The sequence below is a fragment of the Scophthalmus maximus genome, chromosome 12, assembly GCF_022379125.1.
Source record: "Scophthalmus maximus strain ysfricsl-2021 chromosome 12, ASM2237912v1, whole genome shotgun sequence".
Classification (NCBI taxonomy): Eukaryota; Metazoa; Chordata; class Actinopteri; order Pleuronectiformes; family Scophthalmidae; genus Scophthalmus; species Scophthalmus maximus.
This window is the reverse complement of record NC_061526.1, coordinates 23,664,862-23,692,500: the sequence shown is the minus strand read 5'-3', so window position 1 is coordinate 23,692,500 and position 27,639 is coordinate 23,664,862. Positions and strand designations below refer to the sequence as shown.

Sequence of the window (27,639 nt, the reverse complement as noted above, 5' to 3'; positions counted from 1 at the left end):
CATTAATGTCTCGATTTCGGTCGTAATCGAAGCAGAAATGCAACAATTGGTTGATTCAAAGATCAGTTGATCAACATTAACTTTTTTATACACAATCAGTCAATTGTCCCACTTCTTATACGCGAGGTCGTAAACTGAACGTCTTTACAAGACGCATGAAGACGTAACGTTCGACTGAATTGCGATGAGCATGTTTTACGATTTATTTTTGATATTATACAGAATAAATGTTTGTTCGAGAAATGAAGTGGCAGGTTAATCGTAAAAGTTCAGCGAAGGCCGGTGGGCGACTCATTCGTTTTCCAGGAATTTGGTCATAAATGAATGTATATTATAACCTGCTGGTGGCGCTAGAGAAAATGTGAAGAGATGCCCAATGTTATTTTTAATCATCCCGAAGAGAGGCACAATATGTGTTTGAATATCTCAGTCAGATAGAATAACTTTTGTCGTCGTTTGTTTTTCTACCATTGAGGGTTTTCGCGGGACAAATGATTTAATCTTCCTCCGATGGACGTTTATGTTGAGAGGAGTTGAACACTTCCTCACTTTGATGTCTGAGTCTGAAAATCCCCCACGGACACAAATGAATGAGATTCACAACGCTAAGAAAAAAAGACTCGCGGCCACACAGAGCTTCACTTCACTCGCAGGGAAATGACACGCGTTTCAAATCCATCGCTGTGGGGAATATTTCTTCTTTAACGGCTAAATATTTACTGAAATGCTGAAACTTCTGAGAAGAACACGAGCATGTGATGGTGAAACACTAATGTTAGTAAATCAAGCGAATCATCGATTGATGCTGATGGAGGATGAAATCTGACGCCTGAAACAAAATGACCCAGATGCCTGTCGTTGCCATGACGAGATGCTGATCTGTGGCAAAAGAAGTAATGATGCAAAAGACAATTTTTTCTTAGAATTTTGAGTGTTTGCCTCTGGTGGCCATAAAAATCAGGGCCCTTAAGTAGAGCTGTTGAACTGTTCCTTTAATCACGACGTCGCATGAAGCATCAGAAGCATCGCCACGGTTACTCACAGCTGTACGACACAATTAGGACCGCCGACCCCCAGGGACACCTGAGCACATGCCGGGCCCGTCAGCCAATCAGAGACAAGTGTTTTTGTGTCACGTGATGCAACCAGCATGGACAGTTGCAGATCGGCAACGAGAAATGGCCGCCATTTCAAATGAGCAAGATAACGTCACCAGAATCAACACACACACACACACACACACACACACACACACACATGGTAATATTGTTTCATAGACTTGTGGGGACCAAAGGCCATGGCAGATCTATGAAGGGTGTCCGTGTGTGTGTCCGTGTCCGTCCGTGTGTGTGTGTGTGTGTGTGTGTGTGTGTGTGTGTGTGTGAGTGTGTGTGTGTGTGAGTGTTGATGCTGCTGCTGCAGATCGGAGCTCTCGTCTTCACCTTCCTCGTCACATGGTTCACACACAGTGTGTGGTTGCCAAGACAACAGGTAGTGGAGTGGATAGGGCCCCCGAGGGATTGATGTGTGTGTGTGTGTGTGTGTGTGAGTGTGTGAGAGAGAGAGAGAGGTGGGGTTATCATTGTGTATTCTGTGCCCGCTCTCCCTCTCTCTCTCTCCCTCCTGCTGCAGATAGATCCGGCTCTGAAACAGCACGACCAGCCAGGCATTACCATGCCGACAGTAGGACTGAGTCAGTGTGTGTGTGTGTGTGTGTGTGTGTGTGTGTGTGTGTGTAATGCGGTCAGATGATGTGGTCCAAGGTGACTCCTGAGAGATAAACGGTCAGACTTCATCAGCAGTTTTTTAAGGGGACGTAGAGACGATGAGAGAGGAGAAGAAGAGTCGAGATTAAACAGTTCAAATTTAAATATTCAGCAATTTATAAAACAAACAAACTGAACCTTCCGTTTCCAGCCTCGTGAATATGAGGCTCAGTTACTTTTCACAATATTCCCGATCCATTCAATAGATTTTGAGTCGTTGATTGAAATTATCTCAACGACTATCAGATGCGTCGCCGTGAAACATATTGTACAAACGCTCGTGGTCCCCAGAAGATGAATCCCACAGACGCCGCTCGTCCTCTAGCGCCACCATCAGACTTCAGATGTGGAGACGCATCGACAGATTGTTGTTGTCTTTCCATTGTAACTTGTACAATGATGATATTAATAATCAATCAAACATGCTGAGATACGTAAATCTACTGCATCTTGTCAGAATTCAGCAAGGATATAGGATTTCAAGGATATCAAATATTTAAATGTCACTTTTGAGAGGAAGCACCGACTATTTTGAAAATCAAAGTGGGTTTTTTATGAAAGAAAAATCCAGATTCTCTGATTTCAGCTTCTTCAATGTGAATATGTTCTGGTGTCTTTGCTCCTCTGAGACACTGAACTGAAGATCTCTGGTTTGTGGACGAAACAAAACGTTTGGGAAAAACATATTTCACCAATTTATGACCTTTTATGGACCAAACAACTCATCGATTAATGGAGAAAATAAACGACAGATTGATCCATAATGATAACGCTGCAACGAAAGTGCAGTCGGGCCCAAGATCTTGTTTTTCACCGTGAGACGACGAGAAGATGAGACGAACAGTTCACAGATGTGCTGAAAGAAACGCTAGGCACATTACAGCCTGTCCAAAACATTCTCGTCGCGGATTAAACATTATTAACGTTTCTTTTGTTGCGCGTGTGTGTAGATGTGCGGACGCAGCTGGTGGAGCAGCAGCGCTGCCTGGAGCAGCAGACGGAGATGCGGGTGCAGCTGCTGCAGGACCTGCAGGACTTCTTCCGGAAGAAGTCGGAGATCGAGACGGAGTACTCCCGGAACCTGGAGAAGCTCGCCGAGCGCTTCATGGCCAAGACGCGCAGCACGAAGGACCACCAGCAGTACAAGTAGGAGCCGCCGCGATGACAGTCGAGGTGTTTGTAGATGTGATGGTGTTTCTAACGACCTCAGTGTCTCTTGTGTTGGACTCCAGAAAGGATCAGAACCTGCTTTCTCCGGTCAACTGCTGGTACCTGCTGCTCAACCAGGTCGGTTCCGCGTGTTCCCGCTTTTTCTTTCATGACGAGAATCAGAAGAAGTTTTCCTTCACCCCGCTCTTTTATCTCTTTCTGTTTTGTGCAGGTGCGGAGGGAGAGTAAGGACCACGCCACCCTCAGCGACCTCTACCTGAACAACGTCATCAGCCGCCTCACGCACATCAGCGAGGACTCGGCGCGTCTGCTGAAGAGGGTGAGCCGACGTTTGATTTGTTCTGGTCCAGGAACTATTGATCATCAATGACACACACACACACACACACACACACACACACACACACACACACACACACACTGTCCTGCCGCCCCGAATGATCACTAGAGCTCTTTTCTCTCCGTGTTTGGTCTCCACCACCCGAAAGAAAAGAAGCCAAAATATGTCGGATGTCGTTTTGTTTGACAGAATAAACGATGCGGAAAAGATTCATGCATTTCTGTAAAATGATTGTTTATTTTCTCAATTCAAGTTCTTTACGTTTGTTGCTTTTTTATTTCATAGAGAAAATTCACGACATTAATTCTCGTAAAATTACGACTTTATTGTCAAAGTCTCCATTTTTCTCTCTATCAATGTGGCCCTAATATTCCATTGTACGTTATTGAAATCTTGGGGATAACTGAAACATTTTTTTAAATAGAATTGTCAAAATGTATTAGAATGTTTCTAATCTTTAATAAACAGAATATGATTCAGACATTTGTAAAACTCTGAAGACGAGGTGGGGCTGCAGGTTCGTCGCCACCAGAGACACGTCCATCGCCTCGACACTCGACACATTTGCTGATATAACCAGCTATAAAACATAAATATCAGTTTGAAAGAAGTTAGAAGCGTCGTGGTGTAAAGCTGAAGTACAGAACTTTATCGCTCAGCGTGCGTTCAGACGTCTTTGGCTTATTTAAGTAGACGAGTTGACTCTAATGAGAAGTAAAGTCCGTATTCCCCTGAGCGCCGCCGAGCTTCCTCCAGAGTTTAACAAATTAAACACATGCGCGTCGTCGCCGCCTCCATCTTTAGCTCCACGTCTTCATTTATTCATCTGTGGCTCGTCTTTTATTCATGCTCACTAAAGTGCAGCGGCTGCCGGCAGCGGCTATAAACAGCAGGACCCCCGTCACGTCGCTGCCTCCGCTCTGACAACGAGGATGGGCTGGGCTGCCATGGCGACGGGGCCCCAGCGGGGCGCCATGGGAACGGGGATTCATTCATCCTGGAAAAAAATTCCCTCGGTCATTTTAGGCTCAATGAAATATTAATGTGGCCACGTAACTGCGTCCTCCGGACCGGACCAGCTGTTTTATGCATGAGGAAATAAATTTGTTGTGAACGTCAGGCAGCGGAACGCAGTCATTTCCTCCTTTTCATTTATGAATTCATGTGTGTGTGTGTGTGTGTGTGGTCAGGTCCAGTCATTTGTCTGGCGCTGTTTGTCCGAGCTGATGGATCACTGCCCGGTTTTTCCTTGACTCTGGTGTTGTGATCAGATCCTTTTTACTCAAAGTGGATTTAACCTGATTTGATTTTAATCAGAATCGTACGAAAAACAATATGAAAACAGAAACTGCCGCTGCTTTTATATTGACCTTCATCTCTTTGATCGAGATGTTTGCACCTCAACAAGGTGTGGTCATTAAAACAGTACCAGAGGTAAAAGTACTGCGACCTTGATACTGTGTGTTATTCTGTCAATGTGCAGAATGTCCAACAACAATCTGAACCTTTCAACCTCCTCGACAAAGTTCCAGGTACTTTTAATGTGAGTACGTGTTTTTCATCCTTTTCAAGGTATTTACCATATTTTTCTGTTTTCCTCTCCCCGTCTGTGTCAGAGTAAGGAGATCATCTTCCAGCTGCAGGAAGACCTCATGAAGCTGCTGAACGAGCTTTACACCGTAAGTGGATGAAAACGCAGAGACGCTGTTTTAAAAAAGTCTCAATGGCCTTCAAGGAAACCTGGAAAACCTTGAGGAGTATAAAACGCGTGGTTGAGACGCCGTGTTTTGTTGCCGCCGTTGCCTAGGTGATGAAGACGTACCACATGTACCACGCGGAGACGGTCAACGCCGAGACCAAGCTGCGGGAGGCGGAGCGCCAGGAGGGCCGCGTGAAGGGCCTGTCGGGGCCGGGCGGCGGGGTGGAGCCCGTGTTCGGCCTGCGGATCGAGGAGCGCCACCAGCGGCGCAACGCCGCCCGCAAGATGGAGAAGATGCGGGAGAAGGTAAAACGGGCTGCGTCCCAAACCAAACTGCACATCTCCTACAACCATCAGACTAGACTCACTGTGATCTCCAGGTTGTTTGAGTCGCCGATGAGGTTTCACCATGTGGTTTTCCCGTCTCGTCTCTTTCCACGCCAGAGGAAGGCGAAGTACTCCGAGAACAAGCTGAAGGCTCTGAAGGCGAGGAACGAGTACCTGCTGACGCTGGAGGCCACCAACGCCTCCGTGTTCAAATACTACATCCACGACCTGCCGGACATCATCGACGTGAGTCCGCCTCTCGCTCACACCATCCGTTCAGGATATAGACATTACATACATATCACGTGATTATACATTGTTGTGTCTCAGTGTTGTGACCTAGGGTACCACTCCAGTCTGAGCCGGGCCCTGAGGACGTACCTGTCGGCCGAGCTGAGCCTGGAGGCGTCCAGGCGCGCGGGGCTGGAGGTGCTGGAGGGGGCGGTGGAGGGCCTGGACCCGGCCCGCGACCGGCAGCGCCTGCTGGGCCTGTACCCCACCGCCTTCTGCCCGCCGCAGCGCTTCAGCTTCCAGGCCCACATGGGCGACGCAGTCAGTACCTCACGTTTGACACTCAAATTTGATTCATAGATCATTTTATTTCAGGACGGGGAAGTAGAGGAATTCTCCAGGGAAGTTTGATTTAATGTACCTGAGAGACTGTTAATACAATTTTTTTTTAATTTATTTTAAAATATTCATCAAGAATGAGAATTAGCATCGTAACTATTTTTTTTTTGCTTTTTGAATTATTTTTGTTTGTGCCTGACACTCTCAAGCTATGACTTCATTTTTCAAAATAAAAGACTAAACAAATATGATGAGGACAAAATAAACAGGTAAATAAAGGCAAAATTGAATCTCACATTTAACAGTTGCTATTTACAATGTATTACTGTATATTCAAAAGATTATTTTAGTCTTTGCTGTTTGTTTTGTTTAGATTTCAGAAGGAAATAATATATTTCTTAGTTATTTAAAAGTCTGCCGTCTATCGGGATTTATATGAAATTAAAAGCGGGAAAAAATCAAAATCAAATAATAACCAGTGATGTTAGTGAGTATAAAACATAAGATGTAAGTCAAAGACTCTTCAGATCATTAATATATAGCTAAGATAAATCGAATCCAATGTGGTGTTTAACTGTTTCACTTCATCCAGACGCCTCGGACAGTTTCCATCTTTTTCTACATTTTGTTTTTGGTAAAGGAAGTCGTGGAGTAGCTCTGTCTGTAGTTTTGGTTTTTATCTCTGGACAGCGATTGTCTGATTGTCTCGTGGTTGTCGTCCCACTTCCTGTCAGGTGACCCAGATCGCCTCGCAGCCTCAGCTCCAGGCCGAGCTCAACCTCCGGCTCACGCAGCTGCAGACGCGCCTGGCGTCGCTGAAGATCGAGAACGAAGAGGTGAGACAAGCACACACACTCCTATTATTAGGGCCCGAGCTCCAGAAAAAGTTTTAGATCAATGAAATTGTCTTGTTTATCATTTTATTCCCGTATCTTTTTGTTTTATCAGTTCTCAAACGTGCTGATTGACCATATAACTCACTTTACATTAAGTTTAATCAAGTTAAGTTACATTTTATTATTTGTTGAGTTTGACAATATGATGATGTATAAAGGGGTATTGTATAAATTCACCCCTCCAGGTGAAGAAGACCTGGGGCGCCACCCTGACCACGCTGCAGGACATGACGGTGCTGGAGGACTTCGACGTGTCCGGGAGCTTCACCCACAGCCCGTCCTCCGAGTCGGTCAAGTCCAGCGTGTCGGACGGATACTTGAACAAGCCCAGTCTGGCCAAGCGACGGGCCAACCAGCACGAGACGGAGCTCTTCTACTTCAACGTGAGAGGAAGAGCCGAGCGTCATGTTCAGGATACAAGAAACACAGAATCATGTTCTGTTATTGCTTTGAGGATCCCTTCACTCCCATTTCCTCATATTACACGGGGAAGTTAGTGATGAGTCGGTGTCAGTGTAATTTCGACCAGTAAATCTTCGTTTGAAGTCAATTTAAAAATGATTAAACCGTTTTTTTTAAATGCTTGTTTTCCAGCAGGACACAAACTGAACCAAACGTTTCTATTTTTCAATCCTCAGAAGTTCCGCGAGTATCTGGAGGGCAGTAATCTCATTTCCAAACTCCAGGCCAAACACGACATCCTGAAGAAGGCCTTAGCAGAAGGTACGACGAGCAGAAACTCTCTCACAATACAAACGACGCTCAGTCAATCAGATTTCTGACTTTTTAAATCTCCTCCTGCAGGTTATAAAGCTGAACTGCTCACTACGAGGTAAGACGTCATTTCACGTCGCACATTTGCTCCTCAAGTTCATAATAATAATAACTGTTATCACGACTTCACTGCGACACTGAGACAATCCTTCTCTCTGCTCTTTACAGTCGTGGGCGGAAGAATTCCCACAGCAAACACCAGGTAGGGTTTCACCTCCATCAGGCGTCGAGCCATAATGAAAGAAAAAGTTTAATAAAGTCTAAACAATAAGCGACTCCCGTTGTGTACTTGATAGGATTCAACCAAAGCCATACCCTTGCTGGTGGAGAGCTGCATCCGCTACATCAACCTGCACGGTGAGTTGCACTGTATTATTGATACGCTGCCAAATGCGAATACAAGTGGCCCCGGGATGGAGCCTTGGGGAACGCCACAAATTACAAATATTCCAATCGTAACCGAAGCTGCACTTTTTCCCCAAACAGGTCTTCAGCATCAAGGCATATTTCGGGTGTCAGGGTCCCAGGTGGAGGTCAACGATATCAAGAACTCCTTCGAGAGAGGTGAGGGGGGGTCGACTGAAGGTCACGTGGCGGTTGAACGTTGTGGTTGACTCGTTCTGTCTCTTGCTCAGGAAACGACCCGCTGATCGACGAGGAGAGCAGCCGCGACATCAACTCAGTGGCCGGAGTGCTGAAGCTCTACTTCCGGGGTTTGGAGAACCCGCTGTTTCCCCAGGACCGGTTCAATGACCTCCTCAACTGTGTTCGTGAGTACCAGAGTCCGTTTACTGTCCACGGGGCCTAAATAAATCCAGGGTTTTGTCGGACCGAGGTCGTTTTCCCTCTCGTTGTTCTCGAGATAACTTACTGACGTGTCGTCTTGTACCGTTTTGTGTTTTCACCGCAGGGATAGAGAACCTGTACGAGCGAGCGCAGTGCGTCCGTAAGATCCTGCTGGGCGTCCCGAGGGCGACGCTGGTGGTGATGCGTTACCTGTTCGCCTTCCTCAACCAGTGAGTGTCCCACTTACACAACAACAACCAGCCCCTTCAGCACTATATATATCTGCTAATATTTATGAACCGTTTATTACATATATACTTTACTCACCACTTCCCCGCAGCCTGTCCCAGTACAGCGACGAGAACATGATGGACGCGGGGAACCTGGCGATCGTGTTCGGCCCGACGCTGCTGCCGACGCCCGACACGCTCGACCAGGTCGCCTGTCAGGCGCACGTGAACGAGGTGGTGAAGACGGTGATCCTGCACCACGACAACATCTTCCCCGACGTGAAGGACCTGCCGGGCCCCGTGTACGAGAAGTGCATGACCGGAGACCAGTACTGGTGAGAGGGAAAATATCAATTTTATGAAAAATTATTTTTAATAGACGAGAGAGAAAGGACAAAAGCCTCCAGGGGAAGATTTTGTTTTGATGCTGTAGAGGAATGAGGTGAAGATAATTTCTTTTTTTTTACATGACCCTGCAAGTAATTATCAATTTTCATTATGATACAGTACAAATCGAGTGATCGTCCTCCCTCCTTTGTTCCCACACTGACTGACTGAATGAATCTCTCTCCTCTTCCTTTTCCTCTTCCTCTCTCGGCAGCGAGAGTCCGTTCAGCGAGCCCGGAGCTCTGGAGGAGGCCGAGCCCGACGCTGGCACCGAGACCCAGACCAGCGACGAGGGTACGCACGACCTCTGACCTTCACACAATCGCCCACGCTGCAGAAAAAATCCTGCTGTCTCCCGGTGTGAGAGAGAGCGAGAGAGAGAGGTTGCCACGGCAACAGCAGCCATGGAGACACACCTCCCTCCCTCCCTCCCTCCTTCCCTCCCTCGTCTCCTCTCTCCCTCTGAATTAACAGAATAGACTTTCTTTTCTGATTGGTCGAGCTGTGGGAGGGAACAAAGCCTCAGAGACAGTTGATTGACAGGTTCAGGTTCACCTCTATTCTCTCTTATCTCCTGTCCCCCCCGGCAGAGGGCGAGGCCGTGGAGGCGGTGGCGAGGTTCGACTACGTGGGCCGGTCGGGCCGCGAGCTGTCCTTCAAGAAGGGGGCGTCGCTGCAGCTCTTCCAGCGGGCGTCGCACGACTGGTGGGAGGGGCGTCACAACGGCAGCCGCGGCCTGGTGCCGCACCAGTACATCGTGGTGAAGGACAGGCGAGTGGTTTTCACTGAATGTCCCTTTAAGTTTCATACTACACTGTGTTATCTTTATACATCAATCAAGTGCTTTACAGAATGAAAACAATACCGATAATCACAGAGTCTGTGTCTCTGTCGTTCCCCCTCAGGGCCGACGTCATGTCGGACACCATGAGTCAGAAGGCCGACAGCGACGGCGGCGGCAGCAGCAGCACCGACGACAAGCGGTCGAGGAGCGAGCTGAGCTCCCCCACCGACGTCCGGCCCCCGGAGACCTACAACAGGTCCGTCATGTAAGAGCCCGAGAGACGACCCTCCTCCTCCTCCTTCTGTCACCATCATCCGTCTGGCTCTCACCTCTAAATATACCTGAGGAATTTAATCTGTCTGTTTCTCATGTGACTCTTTCATATTCATCACCTCACGAAACACCAGCAAAGATCTGAGGCGACTGATCCGCGGAGACGACGCACTCCTTTCAAAGTAAAAGTCCTGCGTTATTATACAGTACAACTACTGTTTTCAATAAATGTACTTTAAGTATCAAAACTAAAAACATTTTATATCTTGAATTAGATTTTTTAGTTCATCAGTTGGTTATACACAGTTTGGTAGTTTAATCCAGGGGTTCCCAGAATGGGGGTCGTGGGCCTCTGGTGGGTCACAAGATCAACCTGAGATGTCATGACTGGGATTGATGGGGAAAGGGAAGAAGAAGAAAAAGAAAAAGGTCTCATAACAAAAATCTGTATACATTTTTAAGACTTTTTCTGTGTATTATTATTTTTCACACTCTCCGTTCTCTGCCAGAGCTGAAACATGGAGGTTCTCCGAGTAAAGTCCGGACAAACATCTTCTTCATCATCTCCTGCTTTCACCCCATCGTCTTTTAATCCTGAGTTCTGTAATGAATTAATATTTTCATTATCTGCTGATTATTTTCTTGATTAATCGTTTGGTCTATAAAACATTAGAGAACAGTGAAAAGTGTTAGAAAGCTGAAATTATTTAAATTGTGTCTTTTTTCCTGGAAATACAGTATATTTGATTGATCAAAATGGAAATAGTTGCAGATGCATTTTTCTGATCTTCTGGTTCCTCCAGTCACAGGAGGAAGCGAACCGACGGTCTGTTCCGCCGGAACCTCGGCCGCTCCAACGACAGCCACGGCAACGGCGGCGTGATGGAGCGGAGCTCGCCGCCGGTGACGGGCCACTTCAGCCCCAGGGAGCTGCTGCTGGGGCGGGGCCAGGGCCTGACCCCGCCCCTCGACAGCCCCGAGCGCCGCCGGCGCTCCGCCGCCGCCGTCACTATGACGGTGAGCCGGCACGACTCGCTGCGACGGCCCGAGGACACGCCCATCCGACGCTCGAGCAGCGGGCAGCACGGGTTCGGCGACTCCCACCGGTCCCGAGCTCTTGACCCCGACAAGCTGGCACAGGTACACACACACACACACACACATATACTGTTAATTACTTTTTGAAGTTACAATAATGTCCGCCAAATATGGTTCCGTCTGGTTTCAAAAAACCAAGATGGCGCCGGCCAAAAGGCTTCAAAATGGCCGCTCACAGACCAACGGATGATGTCACTTGTCGTCAGCAGATTTTTTCTTCTTCTCTCAAACGCAGAACAGATGATTTGAGATTTAGGATCATACTTTGTTAGTTCCACTCCAGGATTCATTTTCCGTGTGAGGGCAGCAAAATGGAAAACGAATAAATAAGAATTATCAGTAGATGTGAGCGTCCGTCTGTTTGACCGTCCCGGTTCCCCGTGCAGGACATCGAGGAGACGGTGACCGTGGCGCTGGGCGAGCTGCGGCAGCTGGAGCGGCAGGGCTGCCGGCCGGCGCCCGACGTGGTGCTGGACACTCTGGAGCAGGTGAAGAACGGCCCCGTCACCACCGCCTGCTCCTCCGAGTCCCCCAGCCCCCACAGCACCCCCAGCACCCCGGGGACCCCCGGCACCCCGGGCACTCCGGGGACCCCGGGCACCCCGAGCCCCCTCAGTCCCCTGAGCCCCATCAGCCCGCTCCCCGGACCTCCGCCCGGGCCTCCCCGACCGGCCAACCCCTCCCCGGACGCCCTGGGCTCCTTCAAGCCCGTGGCGGCCGCCCGCATGGGGGCCCCGCTGAGGCCCCCGGCCCTGAGGCCCAAGCCTATAGTCCCGCCGAAGAGCAGCACCCCGCCTCTGCCCCCGCCGCTGGACAAATCCTGCACCATGTGAGCCAAACCAGGCCGACGACAAAGGCCGAATCAGGCCTAACCCGGGCCAAAACTGGGCCAGACGAGGAGATCAGGGTACTGCTTAGTGTTTATAATCAACAATGAGGGTAGAGACGGTAGGAAACAGAGGAAAAAAGGGTTTTAATGTAGTAATAAAATATAATATATGACCTACGATATGATATGCCATGATATTTGTGTGTTGTCAGGTTGGTGTGTAACTCTCTAGGTGTGTAGGAGTTTACTTTCTCCGTGTATCGAAGCATTTATTAAAGGTTTAGCTGGAGGAGGGAGGAGGGAGGAGACGAGAGGGGACGTAATTCAGCGCCGGTGAAAAGTGTAGTTCCAAGTGACGTGAATGTTGGCTGTGCTGTCGTGACGATGAAGACGAAGACGAAGACGAAGAGCCTGTCGCCGGGCAGGCTGCTGTTTTACTTAAAAAAAAGAAAAAACTCTTGCGATCGGCTGCTGCGTCTGAGACGAGTGACTGGAGGAGGAGGAGGGGGACACGAACACTGGTTCAACGACGTCTGCGTGACCTTATTTATTTATTTATACGTGTTGTTTTTTTAAAAACTTTTTTCAATCTCGGTTCAGCTGCTAAGTTCACTTTCACCTCAAACCACGAAGAAGAAAAAGAGGAAAAAGAATTTTAAAAAACTGCCGCCTGAGGTCGTCAGCGACGCCAAAACTCACGTTACTTTGCCAAAACTGCTGTTTAATGAATGTTTCCAGTATTTAAAAAACGACTGTTCAGCGAATCTATTGAATGTTTTTGGCGGGAACGCTGTGAAGCTCGCTTAACTTTTTATTGAAAAAAAACAACAGCCTTCTTGTGTTGGAGGGGGACGACCCCCGACCCCCGACCCCCTGACCCCAGGACGCAGCTTCAAACAGGGTGTGACGGTCGACCGGTGGACGGAGTTTTTCCTGGGATGGGGGGGCGGAGTGGGTGTATGATTTTATTCTTGTGTGTGTGTGTGTGTGTGTGTGTGTGTGTGTGTGTGTGTGTGTGTGTGTGTGTGTGTGTGTGTGTGTGTGTGTGTGTGTGTGTGTGTGTGTGTGTGTGTGTGTGTGTGTGTGTGTGTGTGTGTGTGGGTGTGTGTGGGTGTGTGTGTGTGTCCTGCTTCTTGCCTGCCCTTGTTCTGCTCCCTCGTGCAGTTAGCCCTAGAATAGACAGTAGATGATAGATAATTCATGGCTCCGAGAGCCATAAACACGCGAGTGCAAGTCGGGGGGAGAAACAAGTGCAAAAAGCATGGCACTTCCTGTACGTGTGTGTGTGTGTGTGTGTGTGGGGGGGGGGGGGGGGGGGGGGGTGGGTGTGTGTGGTGTGAGTCAAAAACAACGGTTTACCTGCTTGTTACACTAAAGTCACTAGTTAACCTTAAATTCACAATAAGCTAACAGGGTGGGGCTCTCGTGTGTGAACGCCCAAAAAGGAAAAAAAGAAACTAAAACACTTGAACAGCACAGTGAATGTGGCCTCGGACCGGCCTGGTAACTGATGTGTGTGTGTGTGTGTGTGTGTGTGTGTGTGTGTTGACGAGACATCAGTGTGTGTATGTGTATGTGAGTGTACGTGAAAGTGCCTTTTCTTTTTTCAAACCCCTCGTATTTTTTCGGGAGGGGGGAGAGTTCACTCACGCACGTCCTGAACGAAGAGCAGCAGCAGCACTCCGAATGAAATAATCATAAAAGTGTTTTAGTAGATGAATTACTGAATTATGAATTCTAGCATTAACCCATTGTGACATTGCACTTTGATGTATAGGAATCGTGTACTTGGCATGTAGCATCATACACATGTTGGTGCATTTTAAACGCAGGCGGAGACGTTTTTTTTTCTTTGAATGTGTTTGATAATAAAGGAAATATGGGGTTTGGGATTTTTTTCTTTTGGTTTATTTTTTTTTTTTGTCCGTCAAGTGTTGCTGTGTTTGAAAAACCCAGAGCTCCTTCCCGGAAGTGGAGCTCGTATTAGCCAAAATGGAAATCGTATCAACGTGTTGTATTTATATTATAAATAAAGCTGAGATAAATTTAGCGTCGGGGAGAGAAAAACTTCTTCTAAATGAAACGTCACTGAATGTTTTTTGTTTCTCGAACACTCAATAAAAACCCTCCAGTGTTCTGTACACGAGTGGCTCCTCCGACTCTTTGTCTGCGCACCACGTACGGTACTGTACGTCTGTACAGATGCTGTAACACGAGAACGGAAGTCCGGACGTTTTCCAGAACTTTCCCTGCCAGGCCCAGGTTAACAAAACAATATATTTTTTTAATTTTAAATATAAACAAATGCATATTTTCCCTCTTGATTAACTTATCGATCAACTTGATACTTCAGGTGAAGGAAAGGAGGACCGAGACGCAGTCGTCATCATCAAAACTTTATTTAAATTGTGAACATAATCTTTTAAAAAATAAGACGTAAACATGATAAAACAGTTACCTATGCAAAATGATTTAAAATCATTGATAAATTTAAAATGAAGTCTGTAAAGTTCTGGTGACATATTGTCAAGATGTAAAGAAGAAGAAAGAAAAATCTCTTTGGTCTTGAAAACCTTTGGCAAAAATGACATTTGAGAATCGAAGCGTCGTCAGAAAAGAAAAGATGATGCAGGTTTGTCTTGAGCTCAGCCCTTGGAGCCGGGTTTCAGCGAGCTGAAGGGTTTGGAGTTGCGCAGCGAGCCGCAGATCTCCTGCAGGAAGGCTGCGATATGCAGGTCCTTCTCCGACTTCCTGCCGTCGAAGATCACCACGAGGGTGAAGTGCGGCTCGGGACGCGACAGGTAGTAGGTGCTCTGCACCTTGTCGTCATAGAAGTGCACCACCTTGTCCAGGGTGTTGAGCTCGGCGGCGCGGTCGCCCATCATCATGATGACGTTCGGCCAGTGCGTGAGCGGCCGCTCGCCCGTCGGCAGCGACACCACGGCGGGGAACTGCTCCACGCCCTTGGGCGCCTCGCGGTACGAGTGAGGGTGGTGGTAGCCGTGACCCTGGAAGCTCTCCGAGCCGCGGTTGTCGAACACCAGCGACACGTTGCTGGCGTCGTGCTTGCGGATGAAGGTGCAGATCTTGCCGTGGTAGTCGGGCGCGGTGCGTGCCGTCAGCGCCCGCATGTCGGCGGCGGCCGTCTGCCGGCTCAGCGCCTCGTGGAAGTAGAAGCTGAACTTGGCGAGGAGCAGCGCCTGGAAGCGCTGCAGCCACAGGTAGAGGTGCGGCGGCTGCACCGCCTTCTGGGACTGGCCGCCGAACAGATGCTTGCGGGTCTCCTTCTGCCGCTGGAAGAGCTGGCCCCAGGCGGTGAGCTTGGTGTTGGCGCCGTGCAGGCTGAGCAGCGCCGGCAGGAAGTGCCACTCGGACACCTGCGCCTGGCAGCGCAGCAGCTGGGCCACGACGTCCACCTCGGTCTGGAAGCTCTCCTCCACCCGGCCCAGGATGGGGTGGTGGAACCTGGCGGAGCGAGGGAGAGGAGGTCAGAAACAGGGAAAACAAAACAAGGAAGACAGAAGCTGTATTTATTTTAAAGTTCTGTGTCACACTGCAGCTGCACGACTCGTTTTACGTTTCGCATGACTCGTCTCCGGGGGGAATAAATTGAGACTCCTGCGTTTCCTGGATTAAGCAGAAAGTTTCTCCGGCTATAACCTCAATGTGTCACTCACTCCTTTAACTTCCCCTCTCTCACTTATTTCTTTGTGTTTTCTTGAAACCAGGTTTCCGCAGCAGGGGGAATATTAAAAGTGTGAAAACGGAGCGGATACCCACTTGGAGCTGTACTTGTGCAGGACGGCGTCCAGCGCCGCGAGCAGCTCCTCCGAGTTGACGCTCTTCTGGGCGCCCAGCGAGTGCATCTTCTCGTACAGGTCGGCCATCTCGGTGCGCGCCTGCGTGAAGTGGCACAGCTGCTCCGACAGGTGCGACAGCAGGTCCTCCAGGTAGGAGGCGGAGCCTGAGCCCGAGCCCGGGCCCGGCTGGCCGTGGCGCCCCGTCGTCGCCACCTTCCGCAGCTCGTTGTACAGCGACGTGTAGATGGTGCGGATGGAGTCTTTGCGGCTGAAGAAGGACTGACCGCCTGCAGAGATGGAGAGGGAGAGACAGAGCGCCACCAGGTGTCAGAGTACTGTAGCTGTTGTTGTTCGCCGAGTACTTTATTAGGGAACACGTGTGTGTACACCTGTCAGCCAATCACATGGCAGCGGTGCAGTAAATAACCTCGGAACTTGTAATTACGACCTCAGAGTCGGAAATTCTAACTCGGGAGGTCGGGTGGTGATTCCAACCTCACGAGTCGGAATTCCGGGTTCCAAGATCATACTGGAACGATAAACCAGAGTTCTGAGTTTAGGGGTGAACCCGGAAGTCAGGCTGGTGATTTTCTTCCCGATCTCCCAAATTGGAATTCCGACTCGGAGGTCGTAATCCCGAGTTCCGAGATTATGCTGCGTTCCATTATACCGAGAACTCAGAATTCCGTCTCGGGAGGGTCGGGAAAAAAATCACCCCCCTATTACCGTGGTCCGAGTTCCAATGTTTAAGGGGACGCAGCATCGGATTAACTCTGAACTCAGGTTCTATCGTTCCAGTTTCATCTCGGAACTCGGAATTACGACGTACGAGTCGAAAATTGCAACTTGAACGCCCCTCCGAGACTCGGGAGCTCGGAATAAAAATCGCCATCCCGACTTCCGAGGTATAATTGAACGCAGCATCAGCTCCGGAGCTGCATTCATTTCCCCATCAAACAACAGAATGATGATAATGTAATTAACTGTAGTAGCAGATGTGGTTATTATTATTATGATTATTAATATTACAATATTATTCATGTTTACCCATTTTCTGTCCGACGAACGTCATGTGGTGATAGGCCTTCTCCGCGGCGGACAGGTGAGCCAGCGCCGCCAGCAGCGCGGCCCACAGGGCGCCGGCGCTCTTGCTGGTGTCCTTCTCCTTCTCCACGTAGTCCTTGGCCCGGTCGAACGAGAACATGCCGAGCTGCGTGAAGAAGCTCTCCAGGATGGCGCGCTCCCGCGGGACGGGCCGCAGCTCCTCCGCCTCCGCCATGCGGGGCGACGGGGAGTCCGGCTCCGGCCGCCCGGTGCCCCGAGCGAGCGAGCTAACGGCTAGCTAACGGCTAGCTGACATCGCTAGCACGGTGAGCAATAGTTACATATAATTACTATTTCAACAACAACACAAACGATTTAACGACTTTTTAAAAAACAGCTTGGTAGCCGCTCTTCACACTGACGTCAACAAATACCTCAGATATTTGCCCGAAACGACAATAATTCCAAAAATGTGCCTGTAAACAGCTAACTGGCTAGCAGCCTGACGCCATGTTGGATCTGTATGAGGTAAACACTACGGCGAGTCCGAAGGTGCAAACTAAATGCGTTTGGCAAAATGTGCACACGCGTTAGAAACATAGGTATGGGGGCCTTATTGTGTCAATGTTGTTTAACACAGCTGTTTGTGTGTACTGTATTTGTTACTAATTTGTTAATATGTAGATAATGGTGTACGTGTTTATCTCGGTATACACATTTTACTATATATTTACACATTTATTTCAATATTTACAGATTTGAGAACACCATTAAACATGTAAGTCATGTCCACATTTACATATCTCAATACACATGCTGTTTTTCAAGTCAGTTATGGATTTTTTTATATTTACAAACATCAGCACACAATTACAGATTTGTGTACAAATTCATGTACATCTCATAAACATTTAAAAACTCAGTACTACACATTTGTCATGTCTCAATAAACATTTCCAAATCTCTGCTTAATCCGTTCACTGTTTACAAATCTGAGTGCACATTTATGTCATCACACATATTTGGATTTGTGTACAAATTCATGTAAACTTTTGCAAATCAAAGCAGATCATGATCCTCCTGAGGAAGATTCATATGGACTTTGGCTATCCCCTGAATTTTTGTACATCACCACCAGCAGGTCTGAGTTTTCACTTAGAGATACACCAAATGATTATTTTCCATTATGAATTGATATTCTGGTCCTTTTTTTAAATTGATAAATCCATAATCTAGTCTTTAAAATTTTAATGTTGCATAATGAAAAAGTCCGACCACATTTGAGAAGACATCAGCAGCTGAGATGCCAGTGATGATCTGTTGGCCGGTTGGTCCATCAGCTGCAGACTGAAATGTCTCAACAACTATTGGACAGATTGTCATGACATTCTGTTCAAACAGTCATTGTTTCCAGAAGATTAATCCTAATAACTTTGGTGATCAGTTTTTGTGGCAATGGTTCATGGTTCCCTTTGGGTGAATTGTAATAACTTGCCCTGACTTTTCCTCTAGCACCATCATCAGATTACACCTGCAGAACTAACTAACATTTAACAATGATTATTTAAGCAAACAGTCAACAACTACACGTCCCATGAGTCTCTATATGTGCATCTTATCAAAACTCTCTCTGTCTCTCTCTCTCTCTCTCTCTCTTCTTCTTTGGCCCCTCTCCCCGGGGGCGGAGCTCTGCTTCCCTTAAAAAGTGTCTACTGCCTCAAAATGAGCATAAACCATATTTACTCTCATCATCCTCCTCCTCCACCACCACTCCTCCCTGCTCGATCGGTAGGTGACATCATCTTTCTCAACTTTCCCTCTCTCCTCGGTGTCTTTGTGGTTTTTGCTAAAATCTCTTAGTCATTTTTTAAAAATTTACAGGGGATGATACTATTTCACCAAAAAGACTGCAGTTATTTTAATCGCCACCGTGGCTGCTGGTTTTTGGGGTTTCTTGTGTGCCTTCGAGCAGCGCATCAGTCGCACACTGCTGATTAGGCTACGAGGGAACCTCAAGGATTTCACAGACGATGAAGACGTCCGGAAAGAGTCTTGGGGTTTGTGTGCGGACATAATTTCTGTCATAATTTCAGTGTGTGAATGGAGGAAGAAAAAAATAATTTTCTTTGTAATTATTGACCAATATTCAATTGGTGGGAAAAATTTTTATATATATATATATATATATATATATACATGCCTTGTTATGCAGCAGGTGTTGTTCAAATTTTTATTGGTCTATAATAAATATATACTATATAGTATATAAACTTCACACTTAAGGGGTTTCAAAATATATATATATAAGCTTGAGGGGTGTACGATTCTGGGTCAGGTTGTGGCCCCTTGACACTACCTGCCTACCTCTGATATGAGTGAAACCAAAAATAATACAATAGTGAAACCGGCTCGGGAATATGTTTGATTTTGATTTGATCTTTATTCATCTCGAAGTAAGCGATCACTATATATCAATTGCAAAATAGAAAAACTAATTATTTTTCTATGACATACATCTCCAGTCAACAAAAAAGTTGTATGTACATTATTTGGTTCGAGAAGACGGGACAGAAAGAAGCAGAAGCTCATCTGGTCCTGCCCCAAATGACATATTATTAAAAATAAAAAAATAAAGTCTCTCATCTCATCTCATCTCATCTTCAACCGCTTATCCGTGGTCGGGTCGCGGGGGCAGCAGCTTCAGTAGGGGGCCCCAAACTTCCCTTTTCCCGGGCCACATTAACCAGGTCTGACTGGGGGATCCCGAGGCGTTCCCAGGCCAGTGTGGAGATATAATCTCTCCACCTAGTCCTGGGTCTACACCGAGGTCTCTTCCCAGCTGGACGTGCCTGGAACACCTCCCAGGGGAGGCGCCCAGGGGGCATCCTTACCAGATGCCCGAACCACCTTAACTGGCTCCTTTCTACGCAAAGAAGCAGCGGCTCTACTCCGAGCTCCTCACGGATGACTGAGCTTCTCACCCTATCTCTAAGGGAGACCCCAGCCACCTTTCTAAGGAAACCCATTTCGGCCGCTTGTACTCGCGATCTCGTTTTTTCGGTCACGACCCATCCTTCATGACCATATGTGAGGGTAGGAACAAAGATTGACCGGTAGATTGAGAGCTTTGCCTTCCGGCTCAGCTCCCTTTTTGTCACAACGGTGCGGCAAAGCGAGTGCAATACCGCCCCCGCTGCTCCAATTCTACGGCCAATCTCACGCTCCATTTTCCCCTCACTCGCAAACAAGACCCCGAGGTACTTAAACTCCTTTACTTGAGGTAAGGGCTCATTCCCTACCCAGAGTAGACAATCCACCGGTTTCCTGCTGAGAACCATGGCCTCAGATTTTGAGGTGCTGATTCTCATCCCAACCGCTCCACACTCGGCTGCGAACTGATCCAGTGAGTGCTGAAGATCACAGACCGATGGTGCCATCAGGACCACATCATCTGCAAAAAGCAGTGATGAGATCCCCAGACCACCGAGCTGCAACCCCACCCCACCACGACTACGCCTCGATATCCTGTCCATGAATATCACAAACAGGATTGGTGACAAAGCGCCAATCCTGTTTGTGGCGGAGACCAACCCCCACCGGGAAATTGACGATGATCCTCCATCAGCCTCCAGCTCTGCCTCTACCATAGAGGGCGTGTTAGTCGGATTCAGGAGTTCCTCAAAATGCTCCTTCCACCGCCCGATTACCTCCTCAGTTGAGGTCAACAGTGTCCCATCCTTACTGTACACAGCGTGGATGGTTCCCCGTTTCCCCCTCCTGAGATGTCGAATGGTTTTCCAGAAGCATCTTGGTGCCGACCTAAAGTCCTTCTCCATGACTTCTCCGAACTTCTCCCACATCCGCTGTTTTGCCTCTGACACGGCAGAGGCTGCAGCCCTTCGGGCCCGTCGGTACCTTGCAACTGCTTCCGGAGTCCTCTGGGATAACATATCCCTAAAGGACTCCTTCTTCAGTCGGACAGCTTCCCTGACCACCGGTGTCCACCACGGAGTTCGAGGGTTACCGCCCCTTGAGGCACCTAAGACCTTGAGACCACAGCTCAACGCTGCAGCTTCAGCAATGGAAGCTTTGAACATTTCCCACTCGGGTTCAATGCCCCCAACCTCCACAGGAATGCCAGAAAAGCTCCGCCGGAGGTGTGAGTTGAAAATCTCCTGGATGGGGGCCTCCTCCAGACGTTCCCAGTTCACCCGCACTACACGTTTGGGCTTACCAGGTCTATCCAGAGTCTTCCCCCACCCCCGGATCCAACTCACCACCAGATGATGATCAGTTGACAGCTCCGCCCCTCTCTTCACCCGAGTGTCCAAAACATGCGGCCTCAGATCAGATGAAACGATCACAAAATCGATCATCGACCTTTGGCCTAGGGTACCATGTACACTTATGAGCATCCTTATGTTCGAACATGGTGTTCATTATAGACAAGCCATGGCTAGCACAGAAGTCTAATAACAAACAACCACTTGGGTTCCGATCAGGGAGGCCGTTCTTCCCAATCACGCCTCTCCAGGTGTCTCCATCATTGCCCACGTGGGCGTTGAAGTCTCCCAGCAGAACAACGGAGTCCCCTACTGGGGTCCTTTGCAGGACTCCATTCAGGGTCTCCAAAAAGGCCGAATACTCTGAACTCCTGTTTGGTGCATATGCACAAACAACAGTCAGAGTTTTCCCCCCCACCACCCGAAGGCGTAGGGAGGCGACCCTTTTGTCCACCGGGGTAAACTCCAACACAGCGGCGCTCAGCCGGGGGTTTGTGAGTATATGAGTGTATGAAAAGCTCGGAATAAATACCAAGGCCTGGAAAAGATGTGGCACATGAAGGCCACAGCGACGCACTCGGGGTTGTGATCCCCAATCTGGGAGAGAAGCTCCAGCAGATTCCAGGAACGACATCTGTGACCTCTGTGTAGAAGAAGGAGCTCAGTCCCAGGAACAGTTTAATTACTGCGCAGGAACCCTCAGGCTGCCGGGCTGCACAAATGTGTATGTGTCTTTATTCATCTGTAAATCTGCAAAAACATTTTTTTAGATGAATACAGGCCTGATTGAGCATCAGGTCACATCACGACATTAACGACAATAAAACCCCAGATCTATTTTCTCTCTCCTGCAAAACTGTGTGGGAGAAGACAACGAATGTTTTCAGTTTGAGAATCATACCAGGTTTTGATTATTGTAGTGTTACATTTTTATCTGTGATTTGAAATACCATGTGCTTTTAAAAACATTTGCTGATATGAACCACACAAATTATTGCATCTGGTCTCATTATGACTCTGATGGTTTAAATCTCTAAATCAATTTAGGACGATACATACGACAAGGCCGTCATGTGACCGGCCTCTCGGCCAGTTCTTGTTCTTCTGATCAGTTTGGCTTTGGTTCGTTTCTTTTTTTCATTTTAAATTCTATAAAATGGTGCTGAGACGTGATGATTGACAGATGAGACTGAGGGATTTGGTTTTTTCGAGCGCGTGTATGGGGCAGGACCTCGACACCGCGGCTCCGCGCCGAGATCACTCACTGCACAGACTCTGGCGCCCGCGCTGGCCTCCGTACGGGGATATTTCGGCTTTGTGCCGTGCGGTGGGAGGAAGAGGAGACACACAGTCGTATAGACACACACACACGTTCTGCGCCGATTCCTCCAGGAGACGGCGGAATAAGTTTTTGGAACTCATCATTTGGGAACCATTAATATTGATCACATACAAAAATTTGTGTGCGAATCCATCCAGTAGATGTTGAAGATATCTCACGGGATAGGTAAAGGGAAAAATCAGGGCATCACCAGAATCATTTGCAGTTCATCCTCTGGTCACCAGGAATGTCTGATGAGATATTTCAGCTCGGAGCGACAGCTTTACAAACCAGCAAGTTTATCATTTGAGTGTCAATATTTTAGTTTGCTCTTTTACGGGGGAACAACAGCTGCTGTTTGTTCATCATCATGGGGGGGGGGGCAGACCTGGAATTAGTGTCATAAATCAAAATTTGTCTCAATACATTGGTTGAGAGACTGAACTATGTATTTCAAATAATAGTGGATGTTCTCTGAGGGGCCCTCAACCATCCCAACTCAGCACCAGAAGCTACCTATCTACTATTAGAACACACACAGTATCATAAATGAATCAGCTTCATAGCTGCGGGGGGGGGGGGCACACAGAGGCTGCCTATGTACAGTATAGGGCCCAGAATGTGGTGCCACATCCCTGATCATCATCATCGTCGTCAGGCTCCCACAGTCGAGGAAGACGAAGTATTAAAGAACTTCTCAAACCTCCTCTGCAAACAGCTTTTGCATTAGTTTATGGAGCGTAGCCGATCGATAGCACGACAATATCCAATGTTGTTGATAAACTCTTAGATGACGCGATGAGACGCTCGGGCTAACGGCGGAAGAGACAGAGCTTGTGTTGATGAGGAGGAGGACGACGGCCCTCAGACAGAGCGGCGTTTGTGCTCCCCTGGAGGAACGATGCTTCCCCTTGTGACCGAGCGGTATAAAGGCAGCGTCTTGTTTCGCAGCTTTAGATTATGCGTGAGGGCTCGACGGCGTAGGAAATCGTTCCAGGGATGACGAGACCGCCTCACATGTATTCCCATGTCATCCTGAAGAAGGCTACAGACACTTTTCCTGGAAGGTTTTTCCTGGATGGGTCTTTTAGCGGTTAGGACGTAAAGTCAGAGGAGTGTTTGCATCGAAGAGAGATTAGGTATGAAGCCATATTACTGAAGGATGATGGGAGTTTATCTCCTGGTGGTCTGAAATACTTATTTTCCAATATATTTTCAAAAATAACAGGACTAGAGAGACAATCTGGAGTTTAAATTGATCAGAAGATTACCTCCCAACATATGATGCCACTTGATAAGTGACGTTGCGGCTAATTGGGGTATATCATATACAGCATGTGCTCAGTCTAGTGTAGAGGTTGGGTGTCTTGGTTGGTTTACAATTTTTTTTTAAAATTTTAATTAAAATAATCATTGGTTGCAGTTTGATACCAAACTAGCTACAAGTTAAACACAAAGATACACAAAGTACAAGGAACAAAACATCTCTTTAATTCTGAGGCGAAGGGCAAAGAAAAATTTAAACACCAGTAGAAGAATATATATATAGTACCTCGGTCACTTTCATCAGTGCCCTCTACATTTATTACATTCAATCTGCACTCCGTTCTTTTTATTGCACACTATCAATGTATTCTATTTATTTAGTTTACTGTATATTCAACATACTGTACAGTATTTCCTTTCTATTGCACATTTTTAATTACTCTTACTCTTACTTTTGCACTATTTAGAATTTATCTATTGTAAATATTACTCATCTTATTGTTATTGTTTTTGTTTTTGTTTTGTACTATTCCAGTTCCGGGTCCGAGATAAAAGGGTTTTTCAATTTTTCTGTATGTCTGGAACAATATTGCAGGAATTAAAGTTGACTTGATTTGACTTGTATTTATTATTATTATCTTATTCAAAATTCCCGAATATAAAAAAATTGTATAGTTTAATCTAGTAGATATACTGCAAAAGAACACAAATGAGTGTTAACAAGCCATATTTCAGTATCTCAGACAAACAAATGTAAAAAAAATAATTTAATTTATCTATCAATTATTGTTTTTTTCTTTGGTTAGTGTTTTATTTTACATAGTAAATAAAGGCGGTGCCGAGCCACACTCCACACCAGTTGGTGGCGGTAATGCGCCAATTTCTTGTTTGCCAAAAACAAACCAGAAGAAGAAGAAGAAGAAGAAGAAGAAGAAGAAGAAGAAGAAGGCCGATATAAAAAGAAAGGGTAGAAAAGCGAAAGAAGACAAGAAACTACGTTGACTCTAGTACTAGTTCTACTACTACAAGTAGTAGTACTAGTATCACCACGTCTTCTATTTCTACCACTACTACGACTAATAATGATATAATATGTGCGGTCCCTTTAAGAACGCTCAACGGTTTCCCGACGGAAGTCGTCGGTCCGTTAATCAAATGCGTCCGTCTCGCCCGCTCCCCCGGTGTTTGTCTCAGAGCGTCAGCTGAGCGTCGGGGTTCGGGTCTCCTCGACTTCTACTCGAGTTTTGTTTGTCTGAGCTCGTGTCTCTTGTTTCAGTCGAGTTGTATTCGAGCTGCACTTGGTCCAGTCCGCCGTTTTTGGAAAAGTGGGTTAAAGTGTAAACAGCGTTGACTCGAGATGGCTCCGCACAAAACAGGTGAGTTGACCCACTTCAACTAAAAATTCAAAACAAAAGACAGCTGTGTTTATGAATGTTGGCCACGTGTTCATTTGGACTGAGTTAATACGTTGAATATAGTTGAAGGTTGATATTTAAGAAACGTACAGCAGACTTCTGTCTCCATGTTGCTTAATAACCCGTCATTGTGTAGTTGCCTAGAATAAAAAAAATGCCGGTTAAATTATGAATTATTCAGGGTTTTTTCCCCAATAAACATTAAACACAGATGAAAAAGAAGTTATAAATAAAAGTGTGTGATTCAACCAGCTCCTCGTGATGATGAAGAAGGTTTTGAATATGTAGACGTCTTTCTTTAGGAATGACGTCTGGGATGAGTCCCAGGTTCCAGATATTTAGGAATATTCGTGAGACCAAACCTCCTCGAGAGTCTGAATATTCCAGATCACACAGAGACAGACACTGTGTGAGTGACCGGGACGAATCCTTCCGTCTGAATTCCCTCCGTCTTCTTCTTCCTTCTCTAGTTTCACAGATGGAACGTTGAGTAATGCTTGAAATTCTGATGTTGAAATCATTTGGTATTCGTGAGTGGGGAGTCGTTCCTGCCTCAACACGGTCATGTGGTCATGTTCCTCGGGGCCCCGGGGGCCGACCGGGCCTCAGTGTGGAACCAGCGAATGATCCGACTTCCGTGACCTGGTGCTTTATCCTGCTGCCATGAAGCGATGAATATGTTCAGCTGCAATATACCCACATAGATTGTGTCATTCAGACCATGACTAATCAATATGAAAGGGCCCATCACACCATTACCACCAGCAGCAGCAGTTGACTCCTGATTCCTCAGACAGCCGGAGGGTTGTTTGCATCTGTCCCACTGTCGTGAATGTGATTCCTGAGGGAATTCCTTCAAATTTTTAGACTTGTGAACTCCGAAGTTTGACGTTGACATGCGAAGTACGCAGTCAGGAGATTGACACACAGCAGGGCACGTTCCCAGATCTTCCTGCTGTATTATTCTCACGTGGGCTCACTCTGACATTTTCCGGAAATTTCCCTAGAGGGGCCGGCAGGAAAAGTTTCAAGTAATTGTCCGGCGAAACATTTGTGTACGTTTGCATTTTCGCGTACAAAAGTTCAGGAAAATTTGCACAATATAATATTTGCAGAATAATATTTGCAGAATAATATTTGCATTCGCACATACAGCGCCCCTGGAAAAGTTCAGGAAAATGTCGGTATGTGTGAAGCAACTTGGGAGTCGAGGATGAACATATTAGATTTTGTTGATCACAAAGCCAACATATGTTTGGCCATAACTCAAGAATTCAAATCATGCTAATCATGGACCAAAGGAACTTTGAATAACTTTTAGTAAATTCCGTTAAATTTTACTTAAACATGTACAGAGAAACTGTACTTTAACGAGCAACGGCAATGCATAAATCTATAGACTGTGTGTTTTATTAATTCAGATTTTTGATGTCAACTGTAACTCTGCAGCAGTTAACAGGAAGTTCTTGTTACGAGTCTTTCACAGACGAATCAGTATCAGCGCTTATGTTTGCAGCCATTAAATCTTTGATCGTACAGAATAAAAAATGCAGAAAAAAATGTGCATTTATGTTTTTACATTTTACGTAAAATAAATGTATTGTATATTTTTCCTAATCCAAGTTCATATGTGTTTGGTTGTATTTGTGTTTTCTTTTTATTTAGGGTTATTTATGGTTACCCTAACCCTAGCCTCAATTACATTTCTTTGTCATAAAGGTTTGATCACTACATCTTAGGAACCATTGACAGATAAAAGAAATAAATATATATATATATATTTTTTAGTTATTATTGTTATATTTTTTTTAAACATACATTGCAATAAAAAAAATGTATGTTGTAATGTTTTTTACTCCCTAATATAGATGTCGGTATCAGTTCACAATAATCCATGTGTGTCTTGATCACCTTGTCTGTGGAGATCAGGGAGATCTAGAGTCCAGTAACTACAACACGAGACCAGAGCGTCGAGCCTGAGCTTCTTACCTTTTAACAGAATCTATTTTAATGTTGTCTCTGAGGTGAGTAATAATGATGTTCCTCTGGATCGTGACCATACTGACTCTCCTCCTGGTGTCGTGTCCCCCCCCCCCCCCCAGCTCCCCTGATCCAGACCCGTCACCATGGATGCTGAGCACCACGTGCTGATGAAGGAATACATGGAGATGATGACCGACATGCTCGTGCTCTGCGCCACTCTGGCACTGTCGATTTTCTTCTGGGTCGTCTCACTCATCGTCAGCAGCTACTCTGGTGAGGACCCCCCCCCCTGACCCCCCTCAGGGCTGCATGAAGCCCTTTTAAAATAATTCTGAAGGTTGAAGTTGTTTTCTTAGAAAAAAAACCCCCAAAAAGTCTGAGTCATGTGCTGTTCTCTGAATACTTAAATTCTTCTCTTCACGCTCAGTTCAGTTTCCTTTTGGCTTCACACAGGAAGTTAGAAGCTGAACTTACGACGTTTATCACGGTGGAAGTTTTATGGAATGTGCTCTCTCTGTTTTCTGTGTGATATATTTTGGGAAAGTACTTTTCTTTTATATCGTTTGACGAAACGTTCAAACAGTGCCGTCAATCAGAC

General features: G+C 46.7%; 3 protein-coding genes across 7 annotated transcripts in view; 2 read left to right on the top strand and 1 right to left on the bottom strand.

Annotated features, from left to right (window-relative positions):
• The window catches only part of LOC118291810 (SLIT-ROBO Rho GTPase-activating protein 1-like), a 17,390-nt gene extending 4,167 nt beyond the window's left edge, over positions 1-13,223 (top strand). The window contains exons 2-24 of one of the 3 annotated variants that reach the window (XM_035620238.2): positions 2,717-2,912; positions 2,999-3,053; positions 3,148-3,255; positions 4,893-4,955; positions 5,084-5,281; positions 5,420-5,548; positions 5,633-5,854; positions 6,607-6,708; positions 6,954-7,151; positions 7,407-7,491; positions 7,573-7,600; positions 7,711-7,744; positions 7,839-7,899; positions 8,029-8,106; positions 8,178-8,312; positions 8,453-8,558; positions 8,669-8,893; positions 9,160-9,239; positions 9,536-9,716; positions 9,851-9,994; positions 10,137-10,184; positions 10,806-11,142; positions 11,487-13,223. In XM_035620238.2, the coding sequence (XP_035476131.2) occupies positions 2,717-2,912; positions 2,999-3,053; positions 3,148-3,255; positions 4,893-4,955; positions 5,084-5,281; positions 5,420-5,548; positions 5,633-5,854; positions 6,607-6,708; positions 6,954-7,151; positions 7,407-7,491; positions 7,573-7,600; positions 7,711-7,744; positions 7,839-7,899; positions 8,029-8,106; positions 8,178-8,312; positions 8,453-8,558; positions 8,669-8,893; positions 9,160-9,239; positions 9,536-9,716; positions 9,851-9,994; positions 10,137-10,184; positions 10,806-11,142; positions 11,487-11,933 (3,260 nt within the window). In that variant the 3' untranslated portion in view covers positions 11,934-13,223. The remainder of the gene's footprint in view (positions 1-2,716; positions 2,913-2,998; positions 3,054-3,147; positions 3,256-4,892; positions 4,956-5,083; positions 5,282-5,419; positions 5,549-5,632; positions 5,855-6,606; positions 6,709-6,953; positions 7,152-7,406; positions 7,492-7,572; positions 7,601-7,710; positions 7,745-7,838; positions 7,900-8,028; positions 8,107-8,177; positions 8,313-8,452; positions 8,559-8,668; positions 8,894-9,159; positions 9,240-9,535; positions 9,717-9,850; positions 9,995-10,136; positions 10,185-10,805; positions 11,143-11,486) is intronic. The other 2 variants (XM_035620246.2, XM_047336531.1) reach the window with 2 other exon arrangements.
• A 1,086-nt stretch (positions 13,224-14,309) lies between these two features.
• kics2 (KICSTOR subunit 2) lies at positions 14,310-17,321 on the bottom strand. The gene is made up of 3 exons (XM_035617384.2): positions 16,777-17,321; positions 15,710-16,016; positions 14,310-15,394 (listed from the first exon to the last, which is right to left on the bottom strand). Exons 1-3 carry the CDS (start codon positions 17,006-17,008, stop codon positions 14,575-14,577), a joined length of 1,359 nt encoding a protein of 452 aa, XP_035473277.1. The 5' UTR covers positions 17,009-17,321; the 3' UTR covers positions 14,310-14,574.
• The window catches only part of tmem19 (transmembrane protein 19), a 41,252-nt gene continuing 30,590 nt past the window's right edge, over positions 16,978-27,639 (top strand). Inside the window, exons 1-2 of one of the 3 annotated variants that reach the window (XM_035617451.2) lie at positions 16,978-17,099; positions 27,161-27,314. In XM_035617451.2, the coding sequence (XP_035473344.1) occupies positions 27,185-27,314 (130 nt within the window). In that variant the 5' untranslated portion in view covers positions 16,978-17,099; positions 27,161-27,184. Of the gene's footprint in view, positions 17,100-18,433; positions 18,562-24,787; positions 25,020-27,160; positions 27,315-27,639 lie in introns of those variants that run through there. The other 2 variants (XM_035617442.2, XM_035617434.2) reach the window with 2 other exon arrangements.

What these genes read in the sequence shown, in the direction of transcription:
- kics2 (XM_035617384.2), bottom strand. Translation starts at nt 17,008, where the DNA reads ATGGCGGAGGCGGAGGAGCTGCGGCCCGTCCCGCGGGAGCGCGCCATC. An exon ending in GTTCGTCGGACAGAAAATGG is followed by an intron (nt 16,017 to 16,776) that starts GTAAACATGAAT and finishes CCATCTCTGCAG; the next exon opens with GCGGTCAGTCCTTCTTCAGC. An exon ending in CTGCACAAGTACAGCTCCAA is followed by an intron (nt 15,395 to 15,709) that starts GTGGGTATCCGC and finishes TCGCTCCGCCAG; the next exon opens with GTTCCACCACCCCATCCTGG.